Source organism: Microtus oregoni, unplaced genomic scaffold (assembly GCF_018167655.1).
Source record: "Microtus oregoni isolate MIOR12 unplaced genomic scaffold, Mior012 000002F_ref0000024, whole genome shotgun sequence".
NCBI lineage: Eukaryota > Metazoa > Chordata > Mammalia > Rodentia > Cricetidae > Microtus > Microtus oregoni.
The window spans coordinates 82,625,703-82,640,894 of record NW_024543061.1 but is presented as its reverse complement, the minus strand read 5'-3'; the positions used below and the strand labels follow the sequence as shown (position 1 = coordinate 82,640,894).

At 41.5% G+C, this 15,192-nt stretch overlaps 1 protein-coding gene across 18 annotated transcripts in view; it reads left to right on the top strand.

Annotated features, from left to right (window-relative positions):
* C2cd5 (C2 calcium dependent domain containing 5) overlaps positions 1-15,192 on the top strand; it is a 95,107-nt gene that overhangs the window by 8,407 nt on the left and 71,508 nt on the right. For 17 of the 18 annotated variants that reach the window (XM_041630607.1, XM_041630598.1, XM_041630530.1 and 14 more), the window contains exons 3-5: positions 4,408-4,494; positions 10,991-11,162; positions 14,133-14,228. In XM_041630607.1, the coding sequence (XP_041486541.1) occupies positions 4,408-4,494; positions 10,991-11,162; positions 14,133-14,228 (355 nt within the window). Of the gene's footprint in view, positions 1-4,070; positions 4,081-4,407; positions 4,495-10,990; positions 11,163-14,132; positions 14,229-15,192 lie in introns of those variants that run through there. The other variant, XM_041630621.1, reaches the window with a different exon arrangement.

Sequence of the window (15,192 nt, the reverse complement as noted above, 5' to 3'; positions counted from 1 at the left end):
CTGAAGGAGTTGCTACTCTTGAGCAGTGATGTTCCTCGGGGGTGTAGTGTGCAAGACCCTCTGTCTAACGCCACTGCAGGCAAATCCAGAAAGGTCTTTCTGCGGAATCTCTGGGAGGAGTAAGACAAGGGGGTTTGTTATTGTTGTTGTTTTTACAAAGGAAGTTTTAATAAATAGATCTTCATATTAATGTTCATGGTACAGATTGGCTAAACCGTACTGTCATTTTGTGTTCATCCAAGAGTCTGAGGGACAAGGAGAAGAAAATAAATAGTGTGTATTTTCCATCATACCAGGTGTTTTCATGGGTCATATGTAATCATGAAATGACCCTGTACCTCTCGTTTTTAGAGGAAAGGCAGATTTGAACAGATTAAGTGGCTTCAGTAGAAATCACTCTACTTCACTGTAGGCCTCAGAGTGAAAATCCCTGCTGCTCTAAAGGCAGTTGTAAGTGTTCATTTAATTGCCACGTAATAAAATCTCCTTTGAGGAATTGTGCTTTTCACTAGAAGGGGCTCACACAATAACCACATATGGTCTAACTTTTGTCTTTGTTTGTAAATGGAAGTGTGGATATTGTAGATTTTTAAGTTGTGTTGAGTGGGCAATTGACAAAAAGATAGAATATCAACGCAGCTACTGCTATGGAGAAAAGAGGGCCGAGAAGTTAAAATATTGTGTGCTCTCTTTGCCAGAATCCTTAAATATATTTGATATTTGAGTGGATATGTAATTCTAGCAAACCTTTGACTTCAAACATAGAAGTGTTAGGTAAAATAAACAACAATTTGTCTAAAATACTTAAAAGCACATTTCTTTGAATACCGTGGTGCTATGATTAGACCAGGCCTACATAAACGGGGGACAGAAACAAAAGCTGAAAGTGCAGTTCGAGCTGGCAGTGGCTACCACCTGCAGTCCCAGTCCCAAGTAGAAGCCATGGGCTGTGTGTTTTCTACATATTGTTTGTAAATGCCTTCCATTAGTTAAAAACATTTGAATGCTTTAACCAATATTAAAAACTGTCAGGTGAACTGTTTCTGCTTTTAAAGTGTATCTCATTACCTATTGTTAATTAGAAGTTGCCTCTTTATAGCTGTAAATAAGAATTAAAAAGTCTTTTAACTTGGATATATTAATGCTTTTTTATTTATTTATTTATTTATTTATTTTCTTTTTTGGTTTTTTGAGACAGGGTTTCTCTGTAGCTTTGGTGCCTGTCCTGGATCTAGCTCTTGTAGACCAGGCTGACCTCGAACTCACAGAGATCCGTCTGCCTCTGCCTCCCAAGTGCTGGGATTAAAGGCGTGCACCACCACCGCCTGGCTATTAATGCTTTTTTAAAGCATTTCCATAGGGGTGTATTACAATGCCAGTTGTTAGACTGTAGTAGGAGCTGTGGGCCACTTCCTGCTTCCCAGCTCCCGGCCACTGGCTAGCTTTATACTCGAAATAACAACACACAAACTGTATTCATATAAACACTGCTTGGCCCATTTCTATTAATGTGTGTAGCACCACGTGGTGGTAACTTAACAGGAAGATTCTAGCCTACGTCCATCTTGGGTCGGAGCTTCATCGCGTCTGCCCTGGAGAGGAGCGGCATGGTGTCTGCCTAACTTCCCTTCTTCCCAGCATTCTGTTCCGTTTACTCCACCCACCTATGTTCTAACCTATCAGGCCAAGCAGTTTCTTTATTAATTAACCAATGAAATCAACAGATTGATATATGACACTCCCACATCATTAGACCTGTGCTTTGTTAGGTATTATTAGTCAGTTCTTTTAGGATGTAGTTGTAGGTGTCAACTTTTAAAATTTATGTTTGTTCGGTCAATAAGACAAAACAACAACCTATGGAATGGGAAAAAATCTTCACCAACCGCACATCAGACAGAGGTCTGATCTCCAAAATATACAAAAAACTCAAGAAATTGATCGTTAAAAGAACAGATAATCCAATAAAAAATGGAGTACTGATGTGGGAGCCCCCTCTGTGTGCTGTGATTACCATTAATGAATAAAGAACCTGCCTTGGCCTGCTGATAGGGCAGAGCTTAGGGGAAGATGGGACTAAATGCTGGGAGGAAGAAGGGCGGAGTCAGAGACTTTAGCTGGTAAGACACTGCAATGCGGTGACATACAGATTAACAGAAATGGGTTAAATTAATATAAGAGTTAGCCAATAAGAAGCTAGAGCTAATGGGCCAAGCAGTGTTTTAATGAATATGGTTTCTGTGTGATTGTTTCAGTTCTGGACAGCCAGGACGAACAAGTGGCCCTTCCCCCAACAGAGTACAGACCTAAACAGAGCTCTCAACAGAGGAATCCAAAATGTCTGAGACATTTAAGGAAATGCTCTCCTTAGTCATTAGAGAAATGCAGATCAAAACAATTCTGAGATTTCATCTTACACCTGTAAGAATGGCCAAGACCAAAAACACTGATGACAACTTATACTGGAGAGGTTGAGGGGTAAAGGAAACACTTCTGTATTGCTTGTGGGAATGCAAACTGGTACAGCCCCTTTAGATATCAGTATGGCGATTTCTCAGAAAATTAGAAAAGTCTTCCTCAAGACCCAGCAATACCAGTTTTGGGTATATATCCAAAGGATGCTCAATCATGCCACAAGGACTGTGCTCAACTATGTTCATAGCAGCATTGTTTGTCATAGCCAGAACCTGGAAACAACCTAAATGCCCCTTGACGGAAGAATGGATAAGGAAAATGTGATTCACAATGGAGTACTACACAGCAGAAAAAAATGATATCTTGAAATTTGCAAGCAAATGGATCGAGCTATAAAACATTTTGAATGAGGTAACCCAGACACAAAAAGACAATTATCACATGTACTCACTCATAAGTGGTTTTTAAACATAAAGCGAAGAAAACCAGCCTATGATGGAGGAAGGTCATTATTGGTTAAAAAATAAAGAAACTGCCTTGGCCCATTTTATTGGTTAGAACATAGGTGGGTAGAATAAACAGAACAGAATGCTGGGAGGAAGAGGAAGTGAGCTCAGATGCCATGCTCCCCTCTCCCGGCCAGACGCAATAGCTCTGCTCTCTGAGGCAGACGGTGATGCAGCCAGCCACCAGGTCAGACATGCTGAATCTTTCCTGGTAAGCGCACCTCGTGGTGCTACATAGATTATTAGAAATGGGTTAAGAGGCTAAAACTAATGGGCCAGGCAGTGTTCAAAAGAATTCAATTTGTGTGTTGTTATTTCGGATCATAAGCTAGCCAGGCGGCCGGGGTGCTGGGGACTCAGCCCCGCTGCTCCTATTACTACAAGCCTACAATTCGCAGTTCCAGAGAACCTAGACAACAATGAGGACCCTAAGAGAGACAGACATACATGGATATACATGGGAAGTAGAAAAAGGCAAGATCTCCTGAGTAAATTGGGAGCATTTGGGAGCATGGGGACCATGGAGAGGGTTGAATGGGAGGGGAGCAGAGAAAAATGTAGAGCTCAATAAAAATCAAAAGAAAAGAGAAAAATTCATGTTTGTTCACTAGACTTTTTCTCCTTATAAATGTGCTAATTTCATGGGATAATGTTGCACTGACACCAGTAACCATTTGTGGAAGACAGTTTGTTTGCTTTCTGAGACACAGTTTCTCTGTGTAGCCCTGGCGTCCTGGCTCTTTTTTTGCGTGGGGGTAGGAGAGCAAATACCAGGGTCTTAACTTGCTCTCTTCCCTCTTTAGTTATGGGCCTTGTGATTTTGTGCACACCAGGATCACTATGAATTGAGGTAGTCTCTCCATACAGCCCCTTTGATTGTCCTCAAGGACAGGGACATAAAGTACAGTCACTATCACTGACCACTGTGTGCACAGGTAATGGATGTAAAAATAAGTGTCAGGAAGTTAGAAAAGAAGGAACTACTATGTCTTTATATTGGGTGTGTTTCTGGCTTCTCTTGTTTAGATGCTAAGAGGATGTCTTCTTTACATGTGTTTTGTTCTAGCTGTTCTCAAGTGGACATACCAGCTCCTTCCTCAGAGCTGATATCATGATGCATGTTTTCTGTTTCCTATGGTGTTGTCAGGTAGACCAGCAGGTGATCTGTTGTGCCTTGTATCCTACTTGCTCACCTGGGCAGATCAACCTTCTCTTTTTTAGGATGTCTGTCTTTTTTCCTTCATTTTGTTAACCATAACTTTGCTTAGCTTGTACTAACATTTGCTACCCCCCGAAACACCTCCCTCTCCTCCAGTTTTTTTTTTTTTCTTTAAAGATGACCTCTCTATACAAACTAGTTTGTCCGTGAACTTAGAGATCTGACTCCTGTGCCTTCTGGGATTAAAGACATGTGCCACTACTTCCAACCTAGCACTTACTCGTGTATTTGAATAGTTTCTTCTCCTTCTTTCTCTTCTCTTTTTAGGTAAAGTTTGGTAATACAACCTTTAAGACAGATGTGTACCTCAAGTCACTCAATCCTCAGTGGAACTCGGAATGGTTTAAATTTGAGGTAAGCTGTTGAATGTCTCCTGTTTGGATATCCCCCCCCCCCCCCCCATGATAAAGGCTTTCTACTTTAACTGTACTAGTTTTTATATCTGAGAAGTATTTCCTTTCATTGTTCTGTTCATTGGGAATTGACCTTTTTTTTTTTTTTTTGAGACAAGCTTTCTCTATGTAACTGCCCTGGCTGTCCTGTAGAGCAGACTGGCCTGGACCTCACAGAGATCCCCCTGTCTCTGTCTCCCAAGTCCTGGGATTAAAGTCGTGTGCCACCACTGCCCAGCTGGAGCATTGAACTTTTAAAGCATTGCATCATAGTTAAAATATGTGCTAATGTAGGAGAAACATGAGTCCTCATAGGCATTATGCTCCTGTAGTTTCCTTTGGGCTCTAGCATCTATCAGATCTGAAGAGCATTATATTATATAGACTTAGGAACAAAGGCTTGTCCTTTTAACTGCTTGTATCTATAATGTCTCTAAAGCTGGCCTTGACTTCCTGATCCTCCTCCCACGTGCTAGGATTATAGGCACGTGACACTCTGCCTGGTTCTAACCAGTGTTGTATTTTTTGTTTTGAGGCCAAGTCTTGCAATATTATTCATGCTTGCCTTCAACTGAGACCCTTCTGCCTCAGTCCTACACAGCTGGTGCATTCCATCATGCCCAGGTTCATTTTAGGTACACCTCAATAGTACTAGCTGCATTTACAGTGTTTTGCAAACATTGCTACTATTTCCAAAGCATCTCTGTCATCCTAAACAGAAACATATTCTTTGAGCCATAGTTTCTATTCCCCTTTTCTAGATACTGGTGACTTCTGATCTGCTTCCTCTTTCTTTCAATTTGCTTGTGATAGAATTTACATGCAGTTGAGAATGACCTTGAATTTCTGGTTCTTCTGCTTTCATCTTCAGTGTTCTGGGATCACAGACATTTGTCTTTAAACTTTATTTATTTTATGTGTATAGGTATTTTGCTTGACTATATGTATGAGCACCATGTATGTGCATGCCCAAAGAGACTTGGAGAGTTAAATTGGGTTCTCTCAAAGAACAACCAGAGCTCTTAACCTCTGAGTCATCTCTTCAGCCCCAAGAGCTTTTTTTATTTTTCCCTCTTGAGACAAGGTTTCTTTGTATAACCTTAGCTGACCTCGAATGTACAGAGATCCACTTGCCTTTGCTTTCCCAGTGCTGGGACTAAAGAGTACAATACCACACCCAGTTTATTTTTAATTTTTTATTGATCTTTTTATTATTGAAATGTAGAAGTTCTTTGTGTGTGTGTGTACACTTATATATATGTGTATTTGTGCTAGAGATTGAGTTTAGGGCTTTGTATGTTTTATTTTTATTATCTTTTTTAATAATCTGTTCCCATATCACTTGTAGATGCCTTCTTCTGTTCAATAAGTTTTACTTTCTTTCTTGATATTTTTTTGATGTATAGATTTTTTTTGATGCAGTTCAGTAATGTAAATTCATGTTGCTGTTTATGCTTTTGGTATTAAAAACCCACTTGCTGTTTTTCTTCTAAGAATTTCATGGTTTAGCGCTTACCTATAGGTCATTGATTAATTTTCAATTAATTTCTTTAATGGTATGAGGTAAGTGGCTAGTTTCTTTTTGGACATATAGAAATTCAGATGTTTAATCACCATATGTTAAGAGACTTAAATCTCCATTGACGAGCCTTATCACCCTTCACAAGTCAACCTGGGGCTGGAGAGATGGCTTAGTGCTTAAAACACTGGCTGCTTTTCCAGACGCACTGAGTTGGATACTTGGCATTCATATGAGCAGCTCACAACTGCCTAGAGAGCTTCTGAGGAATCAGTGCTGCCTTTTGGCCTCCATGGACATTTGTACTCACATATGTAAATACACACACACACACACACACACACACACGTAGTACGCAGGCAGGCTTACACGCACACAATCTATAAAAAGCCAGTAGAATGGGCTATATGTGAGATATATACCAAGACTAGGGATTAATTCTCATTGACTGTGATTGCTGTGGGTTATTGGAAGTAGTTGTGAGTCTGTGGGGTTTGTTGGCTAACAAAGGGTCAAGGGAGAATGCTGGAGGGGCAGAAGTTAAGGTTCTGGAAGAGAAGAGCATGGCTAAGTGGCAGGTTCTGAGGTAGACACGCTGAAACTTTCCTGGTAGGCCACGACTTTGTGGTGATGCACAGATTAATGGAGATGGACTAAATTATAATGTAAGAGTTAGCCAATAAGAAGTTAGAGCTAATGGGCCAAGCAGTGATTTAAATAATATAGTTTCTGTGTGATTATTTTGGGACTGAGTGGTTGGGAAATGAACAAGTAACCAAGTGGCCCTCCTTTCACCAAAGTGGCATCAATGTGGCCAATTAAAATCCACTTAAAACCTGAGAGGGCTTGCAAAGGAATTCTAGACACTAAGAAACAAAGTTTAGCTGCATTTCCCCCCTCCCCCACAATAGGCTTTGCTCACTGGTGGCATGCTGTGGCTCCTTTAAGAGAGGTTTTCTTGATTCTGCTGTAGCAGCTGCCATTTTGAAATGCCGGCTTTCTGGGCCATGCTGCCAGCACGATCTGGCTCTTTCAGGAGACTGAGCATTTGAAAGGGGTTTGTGAGCGATGTGCTATGGCTTGCTTGGTGGTAATGTGGACCAGCTGTGTGCTTAGAGATGAGGCAGTGTGCATGGCTCTCAGAGGTAGCGGGTACCTCTGCCATGTTGGACTGGGCGGGCTAAGCAGGAAGTGCCGTATTTCCCCTAGCCATGGTGCAACTTAAGTTTTTTAAGAAGCTCTTAATAGTTTAAGAAGCACTCTTGGGCAGTAAATAATTACAGATACGCAATAAAGACAAATCCAGATAAAATTCACCTCTGGGTCACAGTGTTGGATAAATATACGTAGGCTTGGAAGTGGAGGCATGGGATTTACAAAAAAATGCTTCAGTCAAAGCAAGCCAACAAGGCAGGGGTGGGAGACTTTCTGGGCTGTGGACTGGTTAGGCCTTTAAGTTAGTCCACCCAGTAGGTGTGGAGTCTGGCCCCACGTTGGGTGCCAGATGAAGATGGACGCTTAAAAGAGATCCCACACTAGCTCAGAATTGAGGATAATAGAGGGTTATTTATTTAAGGTAGACTCACAGGTTATAGTCCTCTGCTCAAATGGGGAACAGCAACCAAATCCCGCAGTTAGAAGAGAGGCCGGATGTGTGCTTTACACCAGCATATATAGTATAAGAGGTCACACCCAAGTGGGCAGGTAACTTAAAGGCTACTGGCTGTAGGGATTCCCACAGCTTATTCTACAAGAGTCGGGATGCTGACTAGCTGCCTGTTGTGAAATACTGAGGTCGAAACAAAGAAAATAGAAGTCCTATTCCTGTACTTGCTAATTTATAATGTCTGCACACATGCTGCCCATTTTAAGCTTCCTTTTTTCTCAGTGTATATCCATTCAGAGGGTGACTATAATTATGTGTTCACACAGGAAAGTTATGTGTATGTTAATATGAGCTGGCACTGGTGAAAGTGGATGATATTCTGAGATGAGTTAGGCATAAGGTTGGTTTGAATATTGGCATTTCGAGACTTGTATTCTTTAGATAATATAGAGGTATAAGTGGTATAGGCATGCCGTCTTAGCCACAGCTTATTGCTGTGAAGGTACACCATTACCAAAACAACACTTACAAGAGAAAGCATTTAATTGGGGGCTTGCTTACAGTTTCGAAGGTTTAGTCCATTATCCTCATGGTAAGAGCAGGTGTGGTGCTGGAGGGGTAACTGAGAGTTATATCCTGATCCACAGGCAGAGATAGACTGAACATGGTGTGAGCTTTTGATATCTCAAAGCCCACCCCCAGTGACATACTTTCTTCAACAGTGCCACACTTCCTAATACTTTTAATCCTTTCAGATAGTACCACTCCCTAGTGACTAAGCATTCAAGTATATAAACCTGTGAGGACCATTCTTATTCAAAACACTACATTCTACTCTCTGGCCCCCATAGACTTGTAGCCATATCATAATGTAAAAATGCATTCTGTCTAACTTCAAAGCCCCAGTCTCAATAGTGTTTAAAAGTCCAAAGTTTTAAGTTTCTTCTGAGACTAATGGCAATCTCTTAACTGTAACCTCTGGTAAAATCAAAATAAAAAAAGCAGATCATATGCTCCCAACATACAGTGGCACATAATACACATTATCAGTCCAAAAGTGGGCTAAAGGAGCATCGTCAAGAAATAATAGACAAAAGCAACATCTAAAATCAGCAGGGTGAACTATACATCTCCATATCTGATATCAAAACACTTTTAAGATCTCCAACTCCTTTCAGCTTTGTTGATTGCAACACACTTCTCTCTTTTGGGCTGGTTCCACACCTGGTCTATAACTCTCCTTGGCAGTATCCCATGACTCTGGGGTCTCCAAGGCAATTCAGGATTCACCTTCACCGCTTCACACAATGGCCTCTCTGAGCCTTCATATTGGGACACCTCTGACACATGCCTGGCCTCAGTAGCTTTTCTTAGTCATGGAGGGAGATTCTATGACACCTTTCTTGTATCCTTGACTCTTAAACTAGAACCACATGGCAAAAGCTGCCAAGTTCTTCTGTTTGTTGGGGCTGGAACATGATCCTCTCATTCAAATACGTTTTCATCAGCTTTCTGTTTTTGTTTTGTTTTGATGGTTTCCTTCTCTTGCCCTGAGGTCATCACTCCCTTTATTCTATTGAGTATCAAGCTTTTATTTAATTTTTTTTAAAATTTCTTTGCACACTGTACTTATCTCCAGTACACTTCCTGGTGCTCCTTTTCTCCTCAAATTGTACATTTTGTATTTTTCCTTGCTTAGCTTACTCCAAATAATCACTAATAACCACATGGTAGAGTTAATACCAGGCTATCTTGAATCTCCTTGGCTATTATTTCCAAATTCTTCAACTTAATCTCAGGCAGACTTTTTGGGCAAGGGCAAAAAGCAGCCACATTCTCCTCCAAAATATCTCAAGAACCGTCGCTATCCCATTTGACATTCTTCTCCTCTGACACCTCCCACACCAGACCACCATCATCTACTTCACTCTCAGTACCAGTGTCTCCCATGCTCCTCCTACTATCATTAACCCACTTAAAACACTCAACTGCTCTCATCCATTCTGTTAGCAAGCACCGTGGTCAGGCCTGTCAGTAATACCCCACTCCTGGTAGAAGCTTCTGACTTGGTTGTGCCTCTGTTGCTGTGAGAAGACACCATGATTAAGACAAGCTTAATAAAAGAAAGTATTTAATTGGGGGCTTGCTTACAGTTTCAGAGTTTTAGTCCTTATTATCATGGCCTAAATGGGAGCAGGCATGGATCTGCAGAGTCTGCAGAGAGAGAGAGAGAGAGAGAGAGAGAGAGAGAGAGAGACAGAAAATGGGAGCAGGCATGGATCTGCAGAGAGAGAGAGAGAGAGAGAGAGAGGAAGAGAGAGAGAGAGAGAGAGAGAGAGAGACAGAAAATGGGAGCAGGCATGGATCTGCAGAGAGAGAGAGAGAGAGAGAGACTGACTGAGACTGAACCTGGCATGGGCCTTTGAAACCTCAAAGCCCACCCTCAGTGACACATTTACTTCAGAAAGGCCACACCTCTTAATCCTTTTAAATAATGCCACTTGTGATGACTAAATATCCAAATACATGAACCTATGGGGGCCATTCTCATTCAAACCACTACATATGCTAAAGAAACCAGGCTGCAGGTTGAAAAGCTACTGTACTTGTGCTTTAGTTCACAGCCAGTAAGATGTTCAGTTGGGAAGTCGTCATAGCAGGCAGTGGTTGCCATTCTTAATGATCTTTATGTGTGGTGTGCCTGTCTTTCTCAAAAGAACCACGTTCCGAGCAGTGCGGCTGTCTGAGCTTTCTACCAATGGACTCAGTTGTAGGGACGATCCCTCCTTGAAGTAGCTTTTCTCCAAAGTTTCCAAGAGATGAATCTCTTTAAGAGGTTTCTCACCTTAGATGCTCTGGGTACTAGCTGTGCCTATAACTTACTGTTTGCAAAACAGGCTGGGAAATGTAGTCTTTTACTGAGCCTATTGGTACTCAGGTGAAACATCTAAACATTTAAAGTATTTCTGAGAAGCCAGGCTTGGTGGTACGCATCTTTAATCCCATCACTGGGGCAGCTGAGGCAGGTAGATCTCAGAGGCCAGCCTGGTCTGCCTAGTGAGTTCTAGGACTGCCTTGACTACATGGAAAAAGCCTGTCTCCAGTGTATATGTGTGTGTGTCTTTTTTCCTGAGGAAGTGTTAATTTCTGTAGTCTTATGCTAGGCAGATGCTCTACTGTTTATTTATGTTGTTGGCCCTAGTTATCACACTCATGTATGCTGATCTGTCTACCTCTGCCTTACGGATAAATCCCTAACATGCCTTTATGGTTTGTATAGCTTTGTGATAAGATTTCAAAGGTGTAAGATTTAATTTCAGGGTGTACTTTTAGGTGGATGATGAAGATTTACAAGATGAACCTCTGCAGATCACCGTTCTTGACCACGATACTTACAGTGCAAACGATGCTATCGGCAAGGTGTACATTGACATCGACCCTTTACTGTATAGTGAAGCTGCCACAGTCATCTCAGGGTGGTTCCCAATTTATGACACCATCCATGGTAAGGAGTAGCACTGGGAGAAAATGAAATCTTCTCTGCTTACCTTTTCAGCTGTACCATGCTTTTTAAGATATTCCTAAAAGATACCTTGAAAATTGGTCAAGTAGCCGAATGTTGCTGAGAGTATCTACATTCTCCAAACACAGTTAAAATGCCTGCTGACTCCGTGTGACAGAAAATAAATGTCTTGAGAGTTAGGGTTTGGCTCTGGTGGAACATTCTTTAAAAAAAAAGGAAAAGAAAAAGTAAAATACAGAATAATGTATTGTTATTCTATTTTTAAGACATGTTTTAGACTGATAAATACTGATATTTGTTTCCTGAAAGATTCATAAAGTCTTTTTGTTGTTTAAAGCTGGATTCTCAGCCAGAAATGATGGTACATGCCTTTAATCCCAGTATGTGGTAGGCTGCTTAGGACGGTTGTGAGTCCAAGGCCATCCTGTCTGTCTAGGAACACCTGAAGTCCCTGACATGCTGATGTGGGTTTTGTGACTGAGAGCTGTTTCAGCACAGGGACTGTGTCAGTCTTTGTTTTTATTCAGTTTCTCACAAATATGTGGTGTTTTTTAGGAGTTGTGACACACTGTGGAGCAGTAGAAAGACTCATTAGCAGGGCAGCGTGGAGATTTGTAATCATGTCACAGAGCACGCTTGCCACCCTGTTTACAAAAACTTCATGCTCATTTAGTATGAGGAAGGAGAGCAATGATTAATTTGTAAAAAATTGATAATCTTAATTTTATTATGGTACATATTGATAGTTTGTGGCGGACCTCTCGACTGGCGAGAAAGAACAACCACCACACCAGGATTCCACTCAGATCACGCTTTACTGGAGTACCCTTGATTGATGGGGAGCAGGAAACGAGGGGGGCAGGAAAACAAGGGGCAGTAAGGGAAGGGCAGGGAGAGCATGAAGCGAAGGGATGAAGGGCTCTTAGGCAGCTGCTTAAATAGGGAATTGGCACACGGGTCGCCCTGTAATTGGCTGCCACCAACAGCTGACACCAGACCGCATCGGGATAGGCTCAAGGATCCTCATCCACCGTGCATGCGGGAAGCGGGGGACGCGCAGCTCTCAAAGGCATAGCCAAATATGGAGTTGTTTGTTTCCAACAAGACAGGATGTCGGCGCCATCTTGTAATGACGATCCTGTCCGGCTCACTACAATAGTTAATAACCTTCATAAAAATTTCTTGAAATTCTCTATAACTTAGATTTCTATGACTAGAAACCCTGAGGCTGGCTGTTCTAACTGTCTACTTTCATTTGAGCGCTGAGCCTGCACAGGACTGACAAATGTCCCAGCCTTGCTTCTTCTGTTGCGTTTTTCCCCCTGGTCTGGCAGTTCAGTGATAGAGTCCTAGCAATAAGGACGTGAGATGTTTGTATCAAAGAGAGACATTTGTGTATAGTTCATTGTGACTTTATCTATATCCCACTATTTGCTAACATTCATAATGATAAAATAATTTGAGAAATGGGATTTTAAAATAGGTTAGGTCCTATTATAGGCCCTGTTTTACAGTCAGAAGAAAATGCAGTTTTCAGAAAACAGTCAAACAGGTATACCAATATGATATACTAGGAGTTGCAGAATTCATGTTATAAAACATGATAGTGTCGAAGTTATTGAAATAATATAATTTAATGTGTAATAACATTAGGAAATTTGGTAGAATGTGTGATATAATATTTATGCTTAGATAATTCCATTTCTGGATTATAAATGATTTCCTCTGTCTTCCCTCAGTCTCTGTTTTCTACAGTGTATCTATTATATGTTATCTTTATAGTCAAAGATGTAAATACAATCAAATGCTATTGCAGTTATAAAGATACGCTCCAAATCTTAGGGAGATGGCTTAATTGTTAATGTGCTTGTTGCATAAGCGTGAGTACCAGAGTTTGATCCTCAGAAGCTACACAAAGCAGTACACAGTACTGGGAGGACTAACAGAAGGGGTCCTCCGGCTGACAGACTGTCTAGCCAAGTCAGTGAGTTCGAGGTATAAAGAGAGACCCTGTCTCAAAGAGAGGAGTGGGTGGGGAAATGGCTCAGTCATTAAAGTGATTGCTATGTAAGAACAAGCTGCTAAGTTCAGATCCCCAGCACCCATATAAAGACATAACACCTTCTGCAATCCTAGAACTCGAGAGGAGGAGACAGACAAATCCCAGGAGTTCACTGGTCAGTCAGTGATGCTAAAGAGGTAATTAATTATGGGTCTGGATTAAAGGCAATATATAGCTTTGTGCATGAAATAGTTTCCCGACATTTAACATTAAAGATTGTTTCTGATTGACTTAGTATGGGCTCTGTGTTTGATATATCTCTTGTGTCAGTAAATTAGTAAAGGTTTTTCTTAGAAGGAATTCCTTCATCAGCACTGAGTTGACAAGACATCAAGGCAGTCGATTAAAGATATATAATGAATGTTTAGCAGTAAGGGGAGGTCATTCCTTTTTATTGCAACATGATCTGATAGCCCCATGTATAAAACTTAGGCTAAATCAGAGTCTTAATGGATTAGGAATCTATCCTTGCTATCATAAAGAACTGGCTTTTTATTCTTGCCCCTGTCCTTGCCCTTGTTACCAACACTGTGTAAATTGTCACTGGGTTGATGTGAGCACAGTGAGTATTTAGTGGGTCGTCTCCTAGAGCTCAGCAAGTCTTTCCACCAGTGCCATCATCATTTAAAATGCGGCTCTTTTCAAGCAGTCTTGGCTCAAGTGGGATGAGCTGTTAGGCAGTAGTGGGCATGATGGTTCTCTCAGTGTTACACTTAGCTCCAGTGTAACCAAGTGACCTTCCTGGAGTGAGAATATATAGAGAGTAAAGCCAGCCTTACTATTCTAATAGTGCATTACTCGAGGCTCAGTGACTGTATCTGTTTGCATCATGGTTTAGAGTATGTTGTTTTCTTGACTTAAAAACTTGATTTTTTTTTTTAAATCTATAGGTATCCGTGGAGAAATCAATGTGGTTGTCAAAGTAGATCTCTTCAATGATTTAAATAGATTTAGACAGTCATCATGTGGAGTCAAATTCTTTTGCAGTAAGTAAATGCATTGTTTTATTTAACAGGAAAATTTAATAATTTTTAAATATGGAAATCTAATACTCAGATGGATTAATGAAAAAAAAAAAAAGATTAGAGTTTGGTTTTGTTACCAGAGAGAAAAATGGTAAATTTCTAGAAACAGTCACTGTAACTCTGTGACTATTTATTTGGTTTTTAGAGTAAATGGTGTCTAAATTTTACAAGTTCTTAGAAATTTTTGTTAAAAATTCCCCAGCCATTTGGCTATGGTATAGAATGCTGAGTGAGGGAGAACTGTGGGTGGCACTGTGGAGCGGTCTGCATCCTGGACACGTGAGGCCTCAGGACAGTAGTGACGTGTGTGCACAGCACACAGCCTGGACACGTGAGGCCTCAGGACAGTAGTGACATGTGTGCACAGCACACAGCCTGGACACGTGAGGCCTCAGGACAGTAGTGACGTGTGTGCACAGCACACAGCCTGGACACATGAGGCCTCAGGACAGTAGTGACGTGTGTGCACAGCACACAGCCTGGACACGTGAGGCCTCAGGACAGTAGTGACGTGTGTGCACAGCACACAGCCTGAACACATGAGGCCTCAGGACAGTAGTGACGTGTGTGCACAGCACACAGCCTGGACACGTGAGGCCTCAGGACAGTGACATGTGTGCACAGCACACAGCCTGGACACGTGAGGCCTCAGGACAGTAGTGACTTGTGTGCACAGCACACAGCCTGGACACGTGAGGCCTCAGGACAGTGACGTGTGTGGCTGTACTCTGAAGCATGCCAGTCTCTGTTAGTGGGTCATCCTCAGTGCATGATTACATTTTTTGAGAGTCTAGTTTGGTGTGGATGTTCCCCTTTTGAGTCTGACTAGATTTTATGTAAGTCCAATGATACATTTATTTAAGTGAGCGTCATATTCAGTGTATCTATTGATTAGTACTATGACCGCTGCAGCAGTGGGTTGCAT